Consider the following 19,936-nt stretch of genomic DNA (forward strand, 5'->3'; position numbering starts at 1 on the left):
GAGGACCATGGCCTCGGATTTGGAGGTACTGATTCTCATCCCCACCGCTTCACACTCGGCTGAACCTTTTCACAATATTCTAATTTTCTGAGATATTGAATTTGGGGTTTTCATTAGTTGTCAGTTATAATCATCAAAATTAAAGGAAATAAAACACTTGAAATATATCAGTCTGTGTGGAATGAATGTATACATTATAGAAGTTTCACTTTTTGAATGGAATTACTGAAATTAATCAACTTTTTAATGATATTCTAATTTTATGACCAGCACCTGTACTGTTAAGTATAATTACAAGTTTTGTAATCTGAGGATGATGTTGAAGCTGTGTGTTGCAATGCAGTCATGCATGAACAGGGAGTACAGGAGGGGACTGAGTATGCAGAGCTCTGTGTTCCAGTGCTAAGGGTCAGTGCAGAGGAGTTGAATTTGCCCATTCTCACCACCTGGGGTCTGCCCTTCAGGAAATCCATGATCCAACTGCAAACAGAGGTGTCAAGTCCCGAGATCCTGAGCAAAGGAACAAGTTGGCGGGCACAATGGTGTTGAGAGCAGAGCCCTAGTCCACGAATAGCATCCTCATGTATGTGTTCACTCTTTCCAGGTTGGAGAGGCCGGTGTGTGTCGTCAGGGCGATGGCATCTTCTGTAGATCAGTATGCAAATTGTAAGGGGTCCAAGGTGTCAGGAAGGGTGGAACAGATGAGAGTTCTTATCAGACACTCTAAGCACTTCATAATGGTGGAGGTCAGTGCTACAGGGCAGTAGTCATACAGGGATGATGGTGGTCTGTTTGAAGCAGGTGAGGACTACAGACAGGGAGAGGTTGAATATGGAGGTGAAGATCTCCGCTAGTCAGTCACCGCAGTGGAATGCCATCTGGCCCTGGTGACTTCAGAGGGTTCACTTTTTAAAAAACTCTTCTCACATCAGCCGTGGTTAGGGACAGAGTGTAGTCATTCTGATCCTCAGCAAAGCCGCTCTGAAGAAATTGTGTTGGTTGCCTCAAACCGTTCAGAGAATGTGTCGAGCTTGTCAGGGAGAGAGAAGGTGGGACGAGCATCATTGCTATTTCTCCCTTTGTATTCTGTGATGTGTTGCAGTCCCCCCTAAATGCATCTGGGATCAGAGCTGTGGCAGTTAGACTCCAACTTATCCCTGTATTCTCTTTTCCCATCTCTGATAGCCTTCCGTTGGTCATATCTAGATCTCCTCAAAGCTTCCAGGTCCCCAGAGCTATAGGCGGAAAACCGAGCTCTGAGCTTAGCACGGACATTACCATTAACCCAGAGCAGAGGCGTCACTAGGATCACAATACATTCGGGGGTTAGCTATCCAGTAAGACCACCCCATCTCTGGCCACTCTACGGTTGCCGGGCTATGAGTCGGGGATACCGGGATACATTCTGTGGGCCTCCAGAATGTTTTCATGAGTCCAGGATGCCAGGAAAATTCCGGGGGACCCCGTTCAGGTCTAGGAGTATGCGATTTAGAGCTTTCAAAACTGGGGGAGCTCTCCTGGATCTCCTCTATCCAAAGAAACCTCTTGCTGCCCTAAGTTTGCCGCAATGAGTCCAGAAAGCCGGGAAACATTCTGTGGGCCTCCAGAATGTTTCTATGAGTCAGAGATGCTGGCAAAATTCCAGGGGCGCCCAATCAAAAATGCAAAGAATTCACTCCAGAGGCCAAGGCTCAGACTGTCAGTATCCGATTTACACCATTCAAAGCCTGGGTAACTGCTGGATCTCTTCTATCCAAGGAGACCTCTACACTTCTGGCCACCCTACGATTTCCGAGCTATGAGTCCGAGAAGCCGGGAAACATTCTGAAGGCCTCCTTGTATGATTTCTAAGTCATTAATTTGCATTTTATTGCATGACATAAGTATTTGATACCTCAGAAAAGCAGAACTTAATATTTGGTACACAAAACCTTTGTTTGCAATTACAGAGATCATACGTTTCCTGTAGTTATTGATCATGTTTGCACACACTGAAGTAGGGATTTTGGCCCACTCCTCCATACAGACCTTCTCCAGATCCTTCAGGTTTCGGGGCTGTCACTGGGCAATACGGACTTTCAGCTCCCTCCAAAGATTTTCTATTGGGTTCAGGTCTGGAGACTGGCTAGTTCACTCCAGGACCTTGAGATGCTTCTTACGGAGCCACTCCTTAGTTGCCCTGGCTGTGTGTTTCGGATTGTTGTCCTGCTGGAAGACCCAGCCACGACCCATCTTCAATGCTCTTACTGAGGGAAGGAGGTTGTTGGCTAAGATCTCGGGATACATGGCCCCATCTGTCCTCCCCTCAATACGGTGCAGTCGTCCTGTCCCCTTTGCAGAAAAGCATCCCCAAAGAATGATGTTTCCACCTCCATGCTTCACGGTTAGGATGGTGTTCTTGGGGTTGTACTCATCCTTCTTCTTCCTCCAAACACAGCGAGTGGAGTTTAGACCAAAAAGCTCAATTTTTGTCTCATCAGACCACATGACCTTCTCCCATTCCTCCTCTGGATCATCCAAATGGTCATTGGCAAACTTCAGACGGGCCTGGACATGCGCTGGCTTGAGCAGTGGGACCTTGTGTGTGCTGCAGGATTTTAGTCCATGATGGCGTAGTATGTTACTAATGGTTTTCTTTGAGACTGTGGTCCCAGCTCTCTTCAGGTCATTGACCAGGTCCTGCTGTGTAGTTCTGGGCTGATCCCTCACCTTCCTCATGATCATTGATGCCCCACGAGGTGAGATCTTGCATGGAGCCCCAGACCGAGGGAGATTGACCGTCATCTTGAATGTCTTCCATTTTCTAATACTTGCGCCAACAGTTGTTGCCTTCTCACCAACCTACTAGCCTATTGTCCTGCAGCCCATCCCAGCCTTGTGCTGGTCTACCATTTTATCCCTGATAAAGCTGTCCTTACACAGCTCTCTGGTCTTGGCCATTGTGGAGAGGTTGGAGTCTGTTTGATTGAGTGCGTGGACAGGTGTCTTTTATACAGGTAACGAGTTCAAACAGGTGCAGTTAATCCAGGTAATGAGTGGAGAACAGGAGGGCTTCTAAAAGAAAAACTAACAGTTCTGTGAGAGCCGGAATTCTTACTGGTTGGTAGGTGATCAAATACTTATGTCATGCAATAAAATGCAAATTACTTATTTAAAAATCATACAATGTGATTTTCTGTATTTTTGTTTTAGATTCCGTCTCTTACAGTTGAAGTGTACCTATGATAAAAATGACAGACCTCTACATGCTTTGTAAGTAGGAAAACCTGCAAAGTCAGCAGTGTATCAAATACTCTCCACTGTATGTATGTAAGCAACTGCAGATGACCCCTTTAAAGTGTGATCATTCCTCTGTCAACCTGTACATGTGTGTGACTGTATAGACGGAGTTGGAGAGGTATAGCTGGTAGGTGTAGTCAAGTGGGGGTAATCAGAATTGCATCAGTTATTTTGGGGTAACATACCATGCCCTTATTGACAACACTGAATTGGAATCTGCCCTACATCTCTCTTTTTGGAATCCTACTTGGAAAGCTGAACTCCAATACCAGGTGGAGAAAGGAGTCCTATGTCATGCATTTTCAGCATAACCCACAAGCTATGGGTGTGAGGGTGCCTGCCGCAGTCTGTGATGGATTGGATGGGCCTGGGTTGTGTCGACTGTAAACAACAGTGAACTCACAGAGCAGCGTGACATATATGGTTTCGAACTGGCTGTTCTGAGCATGCATGTAAAGGAGAGCGTGTGCACGGGTAAACATGGGCTTGTGCGAAGATGTAAACAGCCACTTTTTTTTGTCATCACCTATTCTAATGTTAGTGGATGAGGTAATCTGATCCTGTACTGAGGGCATTTACACATTCCCTGACTGTCACAATGCCAGAGGACTACTGCTGTAACTCTATGCACCGATACCAAGGTCAGACCTGAAGTAATGAGTGCAGGCGGCTCTGTTGACGCTCTCAGCAGAACAACAGCGGTTGGCTCACTCAGGACAGCTAGGATAATATTGACAGTACCTCAGACGACTGGTTTCTTAAAGAGCCAGCTTGCGGCAAACAGTTTGGGGATATCTTCATTTTCCCAGAGAGGAGCATGTGGGGAGTGTGTACGTGTATAACATTACACGTTAAAAACTTGTGTAAGCCCAGCTGTGGGACTGTTGGTCACTTCTCTCTGTTGGTTCTTTTTGTTGACAGCCTGTTGTGACATATCCTAAGGCTTAGTGGTTCTGTCGACATGATGCCATTGAGTTCTTAAAATAGAGAGAGAAGGACATCCAGGAAAACAAAACCCCGATGGTGTGCCGCCACAACCTCAGAGTGGGATTGACCCACATCACAGCCAGCCCGTCAGAGTCAGATACCCAGCCAGCCTGTTCGCCACTCTCCATTCAGAGAGCCTGTACCGAGACATTGGGATTGTAGCTGAGATTCCCATTCCTAGTGGAGACCGTGCAGAGAGAGATGGCTGTGAACAGACCAGAAGGTAAGGCGCAAACCGGTTCAAATGAATGCTCTTGCAGCACCATCAGTCTCAGAAACGGTTGTGCTGCTGTTTGAGAGAGAGAGTTAATGTTAACGGTGTGTTGCTGGATGTCATTTTTTAAATTCTATTTGATTGCTCTGAGAGAATTAGGGGAATTAGAATGAACTGATGCTGAGTCGGCAGTGTAAGTGGAGGAACGTGTGTGTGTGGGTTGGGGTGTGTTTGTTTGTTAGTGTGTATTTGTGTGTGTAGGTGTGTGCGTTCGTGTGTGTGTGTGTGTGTAGACGGCGCCATGCCTGTGCGTGTGTCACTGAGGCATCACTGTAATTCACTGGAAGAAAGCAGTGATAAATTATTCATGAGAAACTCTAAATCAATAACGCTGCTCTATAGAAGCGCTCTCAGCTTTCGTAATGCACGCCCAGTGTTTGTTGTAATGTGCTGTGCTGCTCTCTGTTTGTCTGCAGTGCAGTGGCCAGTAGAAGGCAGGTAGGAGCTTGAACCACCTAAATGTTTTTGGAAGTGGTGTGGGCTGGGTTGGGGCTGTGTGTGGTAAAGAGTTGTGTCAGGAATGGGAGCCCTCCTAGCCTGGAAAGGCTTGGCAGAAGGCATTAGCATTTCTCTCTCACAGATGACACTACAGCCTGTCCCTAGGGGCCTAGGGTTAGTCTATATGTCAACAGTAATTCCTGGGTGTGTCGTGTTTAATGTTATTGGAGGTCACTTGATCTGTGGGGGCAGACATATCTCTAAATGGGACAACAATGTTTTTACTGGACCAGTGAACAGCAATCAGACACATGGAGAACTGAGGATGGAGATACAGAGGGGCCTGTAAAGGGTTGTTTAAAGCCACAGTGTTTAGGCTTTAAATATACACTATAACCCAAACTGTCACGTTACAGAGGGGATAATGAAACTATGGAAGAATTAAAACTCATACATATGATACAATCATAGTCCTTTGTCCCATCTTGATATGTGACAAATGTCTTCATACATTGTTGACATATGACTGCAGATAACCAGGTGTTCAGAGGAATAGGCTGTAGATAATGAGGAAACAGCTGTGAATTGAAAGTTCATTTAATCACAAGAGTAATGCAGTGACATTTGACATTAGATTGTCTGAGTAGACAGGCTCTGAGCCAGTGAAACAGTAACCTGGTTTCATTCTCGACCCAGTCTCAATGTTGTCCCCAAATAGAATAGAATTAATTCTGGTGTTGACCCTAAAGTAGGGTGACCAGATGTCCCGGTTTGCCCGGGATTGTTGTTTCAAGCTTGGTGTCCCAAGCTTGAAATAAAAAAATATAATAGAAATAGGCTAATAATAATACTGAAATGTTTCCACATACGAGTCGGAGCTAAACAAACATCTGCATAGAACAGCGTAGCAAAGCAACAATTCTCATCAAAGCTCAAAGCGCCCCCCGCTCCAACCACAAGCACGCATGATGACCAACATGCATGCATAAGCGCATACATTATCGTGCGGTTACACAAGGGATCTGGTTTGGGGGGTTGAAAATGTGGTCACCCTACCCTAAAGGTCATACATTTAAATAACACTTTGTTTCAGAGGCAAATACAGTACGCATGTTGAATGTAGCGTGATCATCTGTCACTACTTACGTTGGTCCCAATTACAAATGTTGGTGGGTTAGCCTTGCCTCGAGCTAGCTATAGTGTTGTTTGATATCTGAATGCAGCATTGTAAAGTGTTTAAATAAGCCGTGGATGTGGATCGCTGACCTTTAGAAAGACACTATCACTTTTAGTCTACTTACTATCCAGATGCCTCTGCGCATGTGTGGACATCCATGGTATGTGCACTTATTCTCTTTTGGAGTAAGCTAGCTTTAGCTTGTTCACCTACCCAACTTTTCTTACTTATCTGCAATTGAAATACTCCCTGCTATCACATTTCTCATACACTGCCCTGATTTGATTGACCCACTAAATAAGCCCACGTCTCGGCTTCATATTAATACTATAGAGCCTGTGGCTTGTGTTTTGTAGGCTAATTTACAGTGTTGGCCCAAATTGATAGTACATAGTTGGCATTTGCTGGAGGTTCACCACTGGGCAGCCGAACCATGGCAGATTATCTGAGTTTGACAGTGGGTTTTGTTCTGCATTGCTTTTAACCCAGATGGGTCATTCCCAATCAAGTCTTCTGATTCAATCGCTGTTTGTGTGTAATCTGAGATTAAACACACATTCAAATGACACACAAACACACATTCAATTATTTAGTGGGCCTTTAGCTTAACGTAGAAATAACATTGGCCTAAAACAGAAGCCAGTCCAATTTCTGTTGTCCACTAAAAAGCATGATCTTTGTTCATGTGGTTTTACCCGAAATCATTTCTGTGCGAATAAACATTGTGAACACTATCAGGCTTTTCAAAAAAGGCTGCTACACTATGACCGTTCTTTTTACAGACATGCCACGACAGTTCCCCAGAATTACGCTAAGTGAGGTGGATGAGGAGACACGTCTGCTGGCTGAGAAGGTATACGGGTCAGCTCTGCAGGAGGACACTAAGGATGCCCTCTCCATGTTCACAGTCACTGAGGACTGTCCCATCGGCCTGAACCAGGCCAAAGAGAGGGAGCTGCTTAAAGAGCTCGCCGAGCAGCATTCGGAAGAGAGCGCCAAGAGGTGAGACAGTACGTCATGGAATCCAAATCAGCTAATTTATTCAGTTCTGGAGTGTCAGGTATTTCTGTAACGTTTTGGTTTGGTTTCCAGGAAGAAAAGTTTGAAAATTATCCGTTCCCAATCAGCGTCCTTACAGGGCCTGCAGATCCCTGTAACCACAGAATGGGTCCGTTCTGTGGTGACCCCATTCCTCTCACCCTCCTCCACCTGCTCTTCGCTCCCTGAGAGCTGCCCAGAATACCAAAGGGTCACCATCAGTGGAGACTACTGCGCTGGCGTAAGTGCTCCCAGCAGGTGACAGTTTATACAGAAGAGTGTACTGACATACACGGCATAATAGAAGAGTTACAAAAGACACACTTTGGTGTGGGTTTAATCCCAGGTGGTTAGAAACGCTCTTGTGTGGATCAAAGGTAAGACTAGTAATAAAAGCTGTTGCCTTTCCCTAGATCACAGTGGAGGACTATGAACAGGCAGCCAAAACTCTGATGAAAGCCCTGTTTATTAGGGAGAAGTACTCGAGACTGGCCTACCATCGCTTCCCCCGGACGGTCGCCCAGTTCCTCCGTAGTGCAGAGAACAAGAAGTGGATGGAGGAGGATGAGGTTCTTCCAGGTACATGCTCCATCAGTGCCCGTAAATTGTCATTAAACTAGCGCATAACGTTTTCCAAACTTCCTAAGATGTTGGTGCCAGATGAGGCAGCCACAGTGTTATGAATGTTACTTATATGTGTTTTTTGACTTTGTCGTTATGTGTGTGGACTGATTGCAAATATGTTTAATCAGTTTCTAGATTATGTCTATAACAACAAAATGTGGAGAAAGTGAAGGGGTCAGGATACATTCTGAAGGCAAATTACCACACATATGCCATTATATACACCCACTGGTTTTTGGGGTACATTTTCTGGGTACTGGCCCTGCATGTTGTCTACCACTAACAGCACAACTACACCGTGTATAGTTCTCAGTACATGTCTATTTACTGAACACTTAAGAGAGGTTCAGATTCTGGATCCATCGCATTAAGGTCCATTTGGGTCTACAGTATCTCAGCCATACTGGTCTTCCCACAGATGTCTGCCCTTGCCCTCGGGAGGGGGGGGACCCTTACAGCATGGAGAATATCCCAGATAACCTGAGCTATGAGCTGCAGATGAAAGATGGCATCGTGTATGTGTACGAGAACGCCGAGGCGCTCAATCAGAACAGGCCCCGTGACCTGCCCTACCCTGACCTTGAGACGTTTGCCATTGACCTCAGCCACGTCCTGGCCATGATCATTGACGGACCCACGTAAGAGACCACCACTTCATGACCAGTGCAACAGAGCTTTTTCTTGTACCATAATGCATAACGTCTGAATATGGAGTATATATGATCTTATTAGTTATCGGCTTTATAGGAAGACATACTGTCACAGACGCCTGAACTTCCTGGGCTCCAAATTCTACCTGCATGAGATGCTCAATGAGATGGCTGAGCTAAAGGAACTGAAGGGCATTCCACACAGAGACTTCTACAATGTCAGAAAGGCACGTTCTAACACTTAAATGTGAAAGCAAGATATTTATGTTAGAAGTGAAAGTCCACCGTTTAGACTGAACTTACTTTGCTTGTGAAAAGTAAAAAGTCTGCGATGAAAATTCACATTGCAATTGTGACCTCTCTTTCCCAAGGTGGACACACACATTCACGCAGCCGCCTGCATGTCCCAGAAGCACCTTCTGAACTTCATCCAAACCACCTACAAGACAGAGGCGGACCGTGTGGTGCTGGAGAAGGGCGGGCGGAAGCTGACGCTCAGAGAGGTGTTTGAACACCTCAACATGGACCCTTACGACCTCACTGTGGACTCCCTAGATGTACACGCTGTAAGACTGTCGCTCTCCCGGTGGCTCTCCTGCCGTCATGTTAAATGTGTAGCGCCGTCCATATGTACTTGTACGGTGACACAACTTGTGTTGTTTTGGCTCTTTACCGGCACATTGTCAGAGTAAAGTGAGAGGTTGAAATGCAGACTGTCAGCTTTAAATGTATTATATTTAAATCCATAAACAATGTAGGAATTACAGCCCTTTTAACATAATGTCCCCCTCATTTTGGTGACCAAAAGTACCTGGACAAATTAACATAATTTGTAACATAATAAAATGATCATATATAGTATGACTACCTCTGTGACCCATAGACATTACCATATACTGGGTATCTTCCCTGGTGATGCTCTGCTAGGCTTGTATTGCAGAGAGTTTCTGTGCCTGAAATTCATTCTCAATTGGATTCAGGTCAGGTCATTGACTTGGCCAATCAAGAACATCCCACTTTTTTTTTTGCCCTGAAATAAAATTCCTTGGTTGCCATTATCCTGCTGCAAGGTGAATGAGTTTTAGGCATTTGGCTGTAATTGAGTGGACTAGACAGTTCTTTAAGCTTCAGAATTCATCCTACTGCTGTCTGCAGTTACGTCAATGAGAGTGAACTAACTGAAAGTGAGTTGCAATGGCAGCCATACATGCCTAAAGCATAACACCACTCCAGCTAATTTCACAGATCAGTTGGTATGCCAGATCCTTTTTTGCCGGACTGCGTAAGCGGAGTCGGCCTAGAAGAGTGAACGTCTGTTACTGAGTCCGTCCCTGACTGACTGACTGAGTGACTGACTACCCCTTGTTAAATAGCGTAGTGGTTAGAGACGCAGGCTCCGGAACAACAGGTCCTGCGTTCGCTTCCCATAACAGAGGTTCAGGACTGAAAAAACTTCACTGCAACTTTACGTAGCTACGTAATAGGAAACCTGAAATAAAACGGTTCTGGTGGATATTTGGATTTGTTCAGGATAGACACTTTGCAGGCTTCACAATTCTCTCGTCTTTTCATTTGACAAAAAAGTCAGTTATCGTTAGTGATGGCCATTCGAGGCTTCGTTACTGATAATATGCTAACAGTGCTAATTCAGATTTTCTTTTTCAAAATAAAAGCCATCATTGAACTATATAAGTTAATATTGTTAACAATCTTGTCTGTACTTTTTATGTTTAATGTCCATTCCAATGTTATTCTTGTCTGTTCTTTTTCACAGACTAGACTGTAAACTATATTGCCTTATACATTTCAATGATGGCTTTTATTGTGATAAAGAAAATCTGAGTGCTGCCAGCATAACATCCTGTTGATAAAATGACGCTAATGAAGCCTTGAATGGCCATCACTAGTTATCGTGACCTATATTGATAGATACTGTATCAATGTCATTCACGAATGGCTAATTAGCTGTTAAAATGGCCAGTGGCAAAATAGGATTTGTTCAGGATAGACAAAAACCTTGCTGGCTACAACCTTGAGTGGATACATTATGGGAAGCCTAAAATGAATGTGTTTACTATATTGCAACTATTTCTGGTGGATTTTGGAATTGTGTCTCAGGATTTGTTCAGGATTGACAAACACTTCACTAACTACATGATTCTCTTTTCACTTGACAAAAAAGTCCGTTATCATCACCTATATTGATACAGTAGTTATTGTATCAATGTCATTCCCGAATGGCTAGTAAGCTGCTAAAACAGCCAGTGGCAAAAGCCATAAAGTTCATAGATGCTATTTGTAGTGGAGGTAAACTTAATAAGAAACGTTACTCAGTTTAACGCTAGTTAATGGTGTAAAAAATATTCAAATATTCAAAATATTAAAACTTGCCGTGATGTTACTGAGTGAAAATAATAAAATGCGAAGAGGCTATACTAATACCTGGTATGTGTGCAGTTTGGTGGCGTAGTGGTTAACAACAATGCCTTTCACATGGGCGACCCAGTTTTGATGCTCGAGAGGGCAGCCACAAGTAACACATTTTATTGCGGGGCGGCTGAACAAGGCTTGCCTGGTTTCTTGTTTCTCCACACTTCCCTCTCGCAATCACTCTGGTACATGTGAAGATTTATCTTATCTGTCCACAATACTTATTTCCAGAACACTGTGCCATCCTGTTTCTGAGGCTAGTGTTTTCCACCTTGCAGTCCAGCCTCGGCTGGAGAAATCCTATGAATTGTAGTGGCTAACACATCCACGGCTACCTTCTGGAGAGTGCTCTTGATCTATCAGACAGTTCTTTGTTGTTTTTTCTTCATTATGATGAGCATATTTTGATAATCCCCTATAGTCTGCCAGGTCATTTGCTAATGCTGAGCTTAGCAGGGTTTTCTTTTGGCACATCTAATATTTTATGTTCATGGATCAATGTTTTTCAGATTTATTTGCATAATGAAGGTCAACTTGACTTGCAATGATACTTTTTTGGTACTCGTGTTGTCAGACACCTGCAACAGACTCCAAATGAAAATACAAAGCCAAAACATTGACAGATCTCTTGAGAATGCACTATTGATGCAAAAAACATACTTGACTAATAAGAGACAGCTATGAAGCCAGTTGTCTGAATACTTCTGGTATCCTCAAATGGCGACTCAAACGGGACTATGTACAAAACATATATTTATTTTTAAATGCTTCATCTGAAATAGATGAAAATACAATATATTAAAGCTGACTGCCTGTACTTTAACCTCATCATCATTGTATCATTTCAAATCCAAAGCGGTGGACTACAGAGCCAAAACATGAAAACACTGTTTAAGTACTCATGTATTATACTGAATATCCTCACAACTGTACAGGAAAAAAAGAAACGAGTTGCCTTATTTGTTACCAGAGAAGTGTGTCAGTTGTCTGTGATAGTGTAAATCTATCAGAATTCATGAGTTAATGTTGTTTCTGGTTGTGTACCATCCCAAAGGGCAGACAAACCTTTCACCGGTTTGATAAGTTCAACTCCAAGTACAATCCAGTGGGGGCCAGTGAACTCAGAGAGATCTACCTGAAAACAGACAACCTCATAGATGGAGAATACTTTGCACGCATTATCAAGGTATAATATCCCTATGTACATATAGAATGTCAGCTCCTCGTCAAATTAATATTAAAAAGGTTATGTTATATAAGATACTATTATTTTTCCACAACACCATTACGCAGTGACACATTTGCAGATGTTGAAAGTGTGTGTATTACATCACATAGACACAGACCAATGGCGTCATTTGGAAAGTACTTGATATGTCTTGAATCTTCCTACCACATCCTCCCTTGACAGGAAGTTTCCAATGACCTAGAGGAGAGTAAGTATCAGCATGCTGAGCCACGCCTCTCTATCTATGGACGGTCTGCAGATGAATGGGCCAGCCTCTCCAAGTGGTTCATCCAACAGAAAGTGCACTCTACGAACATGCAGTGGATCATCCAAGTACCCCGGATCTAGTGAGTGCTGCTGCCTGACTGAGACCTGAAGTCAGAGTTACATCTAACTTTCAACTGGAGAAAGTATGTAACATGGCTGACATAAAATATAGTACTCTTTCTAAGAAATGTTCGTTACTGACTGAAATAGTCAACGCGTCATAATCCCCAAGAAAAATAGCAGTAAAAGGTGATACTGGTTCTTTTTGCATTTCACCATTCATTTTTCCCATAAGGAATAAAAAAAAAAAGCCTGTGTTTCTTTTAGGCTTAACTTGGCTCGGCATTAAAGGTAACTTTATCAATCTTAATAGGACAAGGTGATGATTGTCAGCATATTGGCTTCTAATACCTCTACAAAAGTGTTCATGCTAATTAGCAACATTGAATACCTAATGATGAGACTACCATTCTCTCAGGTGAACCTCCCTATGTTATTTCTAACCGAGACACGGAAGCCAACTTTGACCAACGCAATCATTCCAAATCCATGTGCTGTTGTTTTGAAATGAATAGTGTTGGTTTTCTTCTGTCCCCTTTCCCGGTCTTAGCTAGTCTACAACATAGTTGTCTTCTCCATTACATATAATCAAAAACCACATTATCCGGGATACTACCCTGGACACTACCATGAATACAACTCATTTCTAATGCTGTCATTGAAAATGGATTAAAATGTTTTATATAATGTTCTGTTTAAACATCTAACCTGTATTGTATGACCAGATATTATTAGCAGACATTTTTGATATAGCAACATGTATTCACAGTCTTGATTTAGACACATATTTTATTGAAGTCAAGTGTTAAATTACAAATTCATTAATTTGTTTATGGAAAAACAATTGTCCTCATTTGGAAAGTATGCTGTTCATAAGGTATTTTTAGGAATTCTTACACCTAAAGACACGTGGCAAATCCTTTCTAGGTCACTATGGGTGACCAGGGGATTCTTTCCACTGACTGTGCATGCCCATAGGTGTAGCCATGCAGCTGCATAAACTATTTTTGCAGTGCACAACATCAGCTGTACAGACAGGAGTGTGAAAGGAAAATGCCAGCCACTTGCAACAATGTGCAGTCAATGTGGTATCAGGTGACACAAAACGTTAGCTAATGTTTTAGCTTACGTTTTTACACAAATCATACAAAATGATGCTTATAGCTAACATTAACGTGTTTTTATAGTACCTTGGTACATGGTTCCAGCAAAGCATCTCCCAAGCTGAGGAAGGAAAAAGATAAAACATACACATGCGCTTAGCCCACTGCATAGCATATGACATCTTTAATTTATATTGACAAAGAGTCAATAAAAAAAAACTGAAAGATGCTGAACAAAATATAGAAGAAACACACAATATAAATATTAAAACAAGAAACCATAATGGCTTATTAGAAAAAAAGCTACACAATCCTATTATTTCTTTACATTTGTGATATATACTATATTCTTGCTACATTACTTGCTGATCAGATTTTGCTTGGAAGAAAATGTGGAGGATTTTCCTGCTACCGCATGCTGCACTTAGTGATGACGTCAAATGGAAAGAGTAGTTTTGTGGGACATAAGTGGCTAATTAGCATTCCATAGTTAAACCTAGGTAAAGAAATTGATTACAATCACCTGGTCCTATAAATATTTACACAGTTCTCAAAATAGTGATGAGGTGTAAGCCTACACAAAACAACAGATTTGAAGTGGATCTAATTATCCCCTATTGAAGAAATGTATGGCATAATAACTGAAATAGATGCTTTTCCAGTTATGCCGCAAGGATTTTTGGGTATTATGACTCAGTCTATAGTTAATATATGTTCTAAACACTTTTCAGTGATATTTTCAAGTCCAAAAAGTTGATCCATAACTTTGCCAAGATGTTGGAGAATATATTCCTTCCTCTGTTTGAGGCCACTGTGAGTCCACAGAAGCACAAAGAGCTCCATGTATTTCTTAAATATGTAAGTGTATTTATTTCACATTTTCATGCACAAACTATCCTCTTCGTGTCATCCACACTTGTTGTTGAAGCCCTTTTTTTCTGTGCAGGTGACAGGTTTTGACAGTGTGGATGACGAGTCCAAACACAGCGACCACATGTTTTCATACAAAAGCCCCAAACCTGAGCAGTGGACAGCAGATGAAAATCCTCCTTACAGCTACTACCTCTTCCACATGTATGCCAACATCATGGTGCTCAACAATCTGAGGAAGTAAGGGGTTTTTCTATTTGCACCTCAAATGCCTCTGGCAATGAACTGTTGTGGAATTTTAAATAGATATTTATAGATTAATAGCCTAACACACAAACACCTTAATTTACAAAGCATAGCTGAGTCATTTAAAAAGTTTTAACATGCATGGAGAGAGACTGCATGCAAGGAATCTCTCTCGAATGACCTGAATCCAACCGCTTATATAGAATCTACTATTGTAATCTTAACTCATGGAGGTTAGGACAAATACACCACCACTGTCTTACTTCCTGTGGCCCAAATAAGCTTTAGACAACAAGCCACCGATTCTTCCAAGTGCAAATGGAGGTACAGGAGGGAACACATGGTCAAGATTAATATCTTTAAGAGATCAAGAGGGGAGCAGGTTCAGAAAGGGAGTCACAGAGTTACGTGACATTGGGGGCAGCAGAAACAACGGACCTGTGACACCTTGGCCTGCTTATCTCATTATTCAAGAGAGGCTTCTATGCTAGACATTTAACATATAGAAAGGATTCTAATTGAAAGGCTAGATAAGTACAATGTCTGCCACAGGACGCAAACCACTACATCTCCTTCACGGTATCAGAGTGTACCCACTGGCCTACTAATAACAGGCGTTCCATCCCTGGTTGAGATGCTATTGTTCTAAGAATCTAAGGCGTTTCAGAACATTATTTTGGCTAGTCAACGTGGAAGTACATTTTTGCCATGAAAGGTAGGTTACTGAGGTTAGGGTTGTTAATGTTAAGGTCAGTGTAATGCTTAGGGTTAGCATTATGGTTATGATTAGTACAAAAAAGAGAACAACTTTGGTGACCCAATTTAGATTAGACGTGTTCTTGTGTCCATGTAGGAATATGACAATTTAACATTTCTCTGAGTGTCTTCCAGAGAGCGAGGCTTGAGCACCTTCCAGTTTCGTCCACACTGCGGGGAGGCGGGCTCCATCACACACCTGGTCTCCGCTTTTCTCACCGCTGACAACATCTCCCATGGCCTCAACCTGAAGAAGGTACTACTGTATTACAACCCTGCATGTCCTCAACACACTCCAGTCTACACACACTTATTTGCCATTTAAGGAAAATTTGACCGTCTCATCTCCCTAGAACGTGTGAATGGAACTGCTCATGCTGTTCCTCCAAGTGATAAAGCAGGTGCTACTCACATGCATCACAGTTGTCTGGAGGTGAGCCTAAAGAGATTGATTCCACGTTCTCACCAGAATCACACCAACAGCAAGTCATTGGAACAGTTACAGTGTTCAGCCCTACAGGCCTCACTGTTATACCTCATTTCCCACACACCGATGGCTTGTCTAATGGGCAAATACAGCCAAAAGATCACCGGGTGCAGGGACAAGATCTAGTGAGCGTAACGGACGCCATCATGCTTAGATGCTGCTTAGCAAGTGACTCTTCCACCACTGTTTGACCACCCCAAGCTTAAAACAGTGGTGCTCTGGTTCACAGCTACACGTGACCACTCTTCTTCAAGTGTCCTATGTTAACGGTAGCACCGCTCAAACGCTGCCTGTTGAGTGACACAAACAAGGACACCTGAGGCTGAGTTTCATCGTTCAGAAATCCATGTGCTACACTAGCTGTTGTCTGATGTCGATGCATTTAACATCCGCCGTGTCGGCTGAAACGAAAAGCAGACTCTGTTCGGGGGCAGGTGACAGCGTGTGTGTGTGGACTGAGTGTGCGTGTGTGTCTCTCTCTGCTACAGAGCCCTGTCCTCCAGTACCTGTACTACTTGGCCCAGGTGCCCATTGCCATGTCTCCTCTAAGCAACAACAGCCTGTTCCTGGAGTATTCCAAAAACCCTCTCAGGGAGTTCCTACACAAGGGTCTGTGTGTGTCCCTATCCACAGATGATCCTATGCAATTCCACTATACCAAGGTAAATGGACGAAGAAATGTTTCTGTAGTCGTGTTGTCGTACAGACGGTATTTTGCTGAACGTGTTTTTACGTCTGTAGGAGGCACTGATGGAGGAGTATGCCATAGCGGCCCAGCTGTGGAAGCTCAGCACCTGTGACGTGTGTGAGATAGCCAGGAACAGTGTGCTACAGAGTGGTCTGTCTCACCAGGTAGGGCGCTATGAGGTCTGTCTCGCATTAAACTTCATGTATTTATACTAATTGTAAAATAAAATGTAATGCCCCTGTTCCCTGTCGAATGAACTGGTAATACCAAGATAAGTGTCTTCCATGATTTTCAATCTCTGGCAATACCATATGACTGACTTCCTCTCATACAGGAGAAGAAGCACTTCATAGGGGCCAACTATTTGAAAGACGGACCTGAGGGCAACGACATTCGACGGACCAACGTAGCTCAAATCCGCATGGCCTACCGCCACGAGACCCTGTGTAACGAGCTCAGCTTCCTGGTGGACGCGGTGAAGAATGAGGAGGTCATTGGTGCACAACCACAGTGACAACATCAAGACTGGACTTGGCTCAATCAACGCATGCAGGTTCTCAAATATCACAATATGTATGGCATCATGAGAGGAAAAAACAATGGTTTGGTAACACTTAATTTTGAGAGTCCCAAAAGTGTGCCTATAGATGCTCTACAGATTGTCTACATTTTAACTAATTATTTACTAACCCTAACCCTTACCTATATCCTAACCCCAACCTTTATTCTATCCCTAACCTTAAAGTTCTCCATATACTCCAGGTTTTGAGGTGTACGTATGTACGTACGCGAATGCTATGCAAATTTTATTGCTAACATACTCTACTGTGTATTTTAGGTCTAAACAGATATTTAAAACCTACAAGGAGGCAGTCTGAGAGAAAACATTTTCGACCTTCCCGGAAATACGTTGACAACTGCTCATTTTGTAAACCACAATAAACATGGCGACTGAGGAGTACAGTTATTAACATATGTCTTAAGAAATCAACAAAAAGGAGTGTCAGCGACGCCAACGAGGGTAGTGCATTAGAACATTAAATGTATTAATTGTGTACTACTACTTCGATGTTTCAGTCTCACAGAACCTCAGAGGATCTTGGGTGTACTGCCCCACGATTTCTGTTGGTATGGCAGCTGCATACACTCAAGGCCTAGGGAGACATGCACAAAGTACGGACCAAAATTATGCATGAGGTGGCAGCCATTCTGCATACGCGTACACGTACTTAGCGTGGAGTATATTTGGGCCTTAACCCTTACCTTATACCTAATTCTAAACCTAACCCTAACATTGACCTTAGCAAACAGTTTTTTAAACCAATGGTTTGTTTAAAGTTTGTTGATACTGTTGAATTACTATCTATAGAACATCTACAGATGGTAATTGGGACTCTCAAAATAAAGTGTAACCAATGGTTTGAATGGATAAGTGTGTATCACTGGCTGCATGCAGGCTAAAGTGGAACCAGTTAACAATGGATTGCCATTGCAAATAACATACATAATCTTTGGAGCGGCAGCACTATGAGAGAACTACACCAATATGCTACGTGCAGACTGTCCACTCGCTCAACTGGCAAATTGCACAATCTTTGGCTAGCTGTCGCTTCCCAAGCGTGCACATTGGGGGCGTATCTTCCAAATAGGAGAAACATCCGTCTCTGCAAATATTAATACGTATTTAGTATTTGCATGACTCCACTACTAAAAATGTATTACGATGATGCCAAGTCAATGATATATGCATGTATCATTCACCCGTGATCCCAACAATATCTGAAACCTTCCATGCATCCATTTCTAGAATTCAATCTTTGTATGAAGCCAGAGAAGCATCATAAATAATTGGGAAAACAGACACCGCAATTCTAAGTATCTAGTCAATTTTGTTTAGCTAGCAAGTGAGTTTTTAGCTATCGGGTAAAAAAAGAGAAGGGACTTCAAGATGCAGAGAACATCTGCCCTCCCATTGGTAGTCGCCGAACTCCGTCACTGCCCGCTCGCTGGAAATTAGCATTAAGTTGAACATTTCTCAACTCTCAACTGCCGCCGTCGCTGGGAGATTTAGTCTCCGACAGTACCTCCGCCCACTGTTGCCGTGATTTGCGGTCTCTCACTTGAAAAGAGAGTGTGGCTCTTTACCTGTAGCGAGCAGACAGTGTGCACGTAGGGTTAGGAACTAATTTATTTATGTCCATAGTACTGATGTTAATGTTGCTGTCTGACACTGCAATGCAGAAACAACCTCTGTAGTAAGGCTGACACACTGTGGACAAAAGCAGCACAGCACTTACAGTTCACTAATGTTACAGAATAGCTTCAAGGTCTGGACACTTTTTTTCTCATGTCCAACACTCAATGTATCAAGCCCTAGTGAAGGGGCAATCCGTGATGTTGATAAAAACCTGACAGAGTGTTTATCTCTGGAGATGAAACATTACTTCAGGTGAGATGAATAACATCTGGTATAGGAAGGTACAGTGGATATAAAAAGTCTACACACCCCTGTGAAAATGCCAGGTTTTTGTGATTATAAAAGAATGAGACAAAGATAAATCATGTCAGAACTTCTTCCACTTTTAATGTGACCTATAATGTGAACAATTCAATTGAAAAATAAACGGAAATCTTCGAGGGGGAAAAATGAAAAATAAAAACCTTACAACAACCTGGTTGCATATATGTGCACACCCTCTTATAACTGGGGATGTGGCTTTGTTCAGAATTAACCAATCACATTCAAACTCATGTTAAATAGAAGTCATTACACACCTTCCATCATTTAAAGTGATTAATCACAAATAAAGTTCAGCTGTTCTAGTAAGATTTTCCTGACATTTTCTTAGTTGCATCTCTGAGCAAAAGCCATGGCCCGCAGAGAGCTTCCAAAGCATCAGATGGATCTCATTGTTGAAAGAATGAGTGAATGAGGGGTGAATGAGGAGTGGGCTGGCCCGGACTACGGGATTCCGCGTGATGATTGGAGGATCTGACGATCTGTCAAACTGCATCTCCTCCTCATCTGTCAAGCACACATCCAAATCCACAAAAACAGAAGAAGATTAACATTTTGGAATGGCCCAGCCAGAGCCCAGACCTGAATCCAATTGAACATCTGTGGGGTGATCTGACGAGGGCTGTGCAGAGGAGACGTCCTCGCAATATGACAGATTTGGAGTGTTTTTGCAAAGCAGAGTGGGCAAATATTGCCACGTCAAGATGTGCCATGCTAATAGACTCCAACCCAAAAAGACTGAGTGCTGTAATAAAATTTTAATGGGCTTCAACAAAGTATTAGTTTAAGGGTGTGCACACTTATGCAACCAGGTTA

At 42.8% G+C, this 19,936-nt stretch overlaps 1 protein-coding gene across 2 annotated transcripts; it reads left to right on the forward strand.

Annotated features, from left to right (window-relative positions):
• The first annotated feature begins 3,902 nt into the window (after positions 1 to 3,902).
• On the forward strand, positions 3,903 to 19,154 carry ampd3a (adenosine monophosphate deaminase 3a). Of its 2 annotated transcripts, XM_010881190.4 has the most exons (15): positions 3,907 to 4,489; positions 6,938 to 7,157; positions 7,248 to 7,434; positions 7,607 to 7,772; positions 8,236 to 8,455; positions 8,565 to 8,694; positions 8,839 to 9,033; positions 11,952 to 12,083; positions 12,309 to 12,472; positions 14,287 to 14,413; positions 14,502 to 14,665; positions 15,563 to 15,683; positions 16,403 to 16,576; positions 16,656 to 16,766; positions 16,937 to 19,154. In XM_010881190.4, the coding sequence occupies exons 1-15, from the start codon at positions 4,468 to 4,470 to the stop codon at positions 17,114 to 17,116; spliced, it is 2,313 nt and encodes a 770-aa protein (XP_010879492.1). In that variant the 5' UTR covers positions 3,907 to 4,467; the 3' UTR covers positions 17,117 to 19,154. The 2 variants fall into 2 exon arrangements, with proteins under 2 accessions (XP_019907032.1, XP_010879492.1); XM_020051473.3 differs by lacking the exons at positions 16,403 to 16,576; positions 16,656 to 16,766; positions 16,937 to 19,154 and adding an exon at positions 15,781 to 15,860 and having other exon boundaries at positions 3,903 to 4,489.
• The last annotated feature ends 782 nt before the right edge of the window (positions 19,155 to 19,936 follow it).

Source organism: Esox lucius, chromosome 2 (assembly GCF_011004845.1).
Source record: "Esox lucius isolate fEsoLuc1 chromosome 2, fEsoLuc1.pri, whole genome shotgun sequence".
NCBI classification, from domain to species: domain Eukaryota; kingdom Metazoa; phylum Chordata; class Actinopteri; order Esociformes; family Esocidae; genus Esox; species Esox lucius.

Excerpts from the sequence above, each read along its gene's own strand:
- ampd3a (XM_010881190.4), top strand. The coding sequence starts at position 4,468 with ATGGCTGTGAACAGACCAGAAG. Across the intron at positions 8,695-8,838 it reads ACTTCTACAATGTCAGAAAG|GTGGACACACACATTCACGC; the intron begins GCACGTTCTAAC and ends CTCTTTCCCAAG. Across the intron at positions 9,034-11,951 it reads ACTCCCTAGATGTACACGCT|GGCAGACAAACCTTTCACCG; the intron begins GTAAGACTGTCG and ends ACCATCCCAAAG.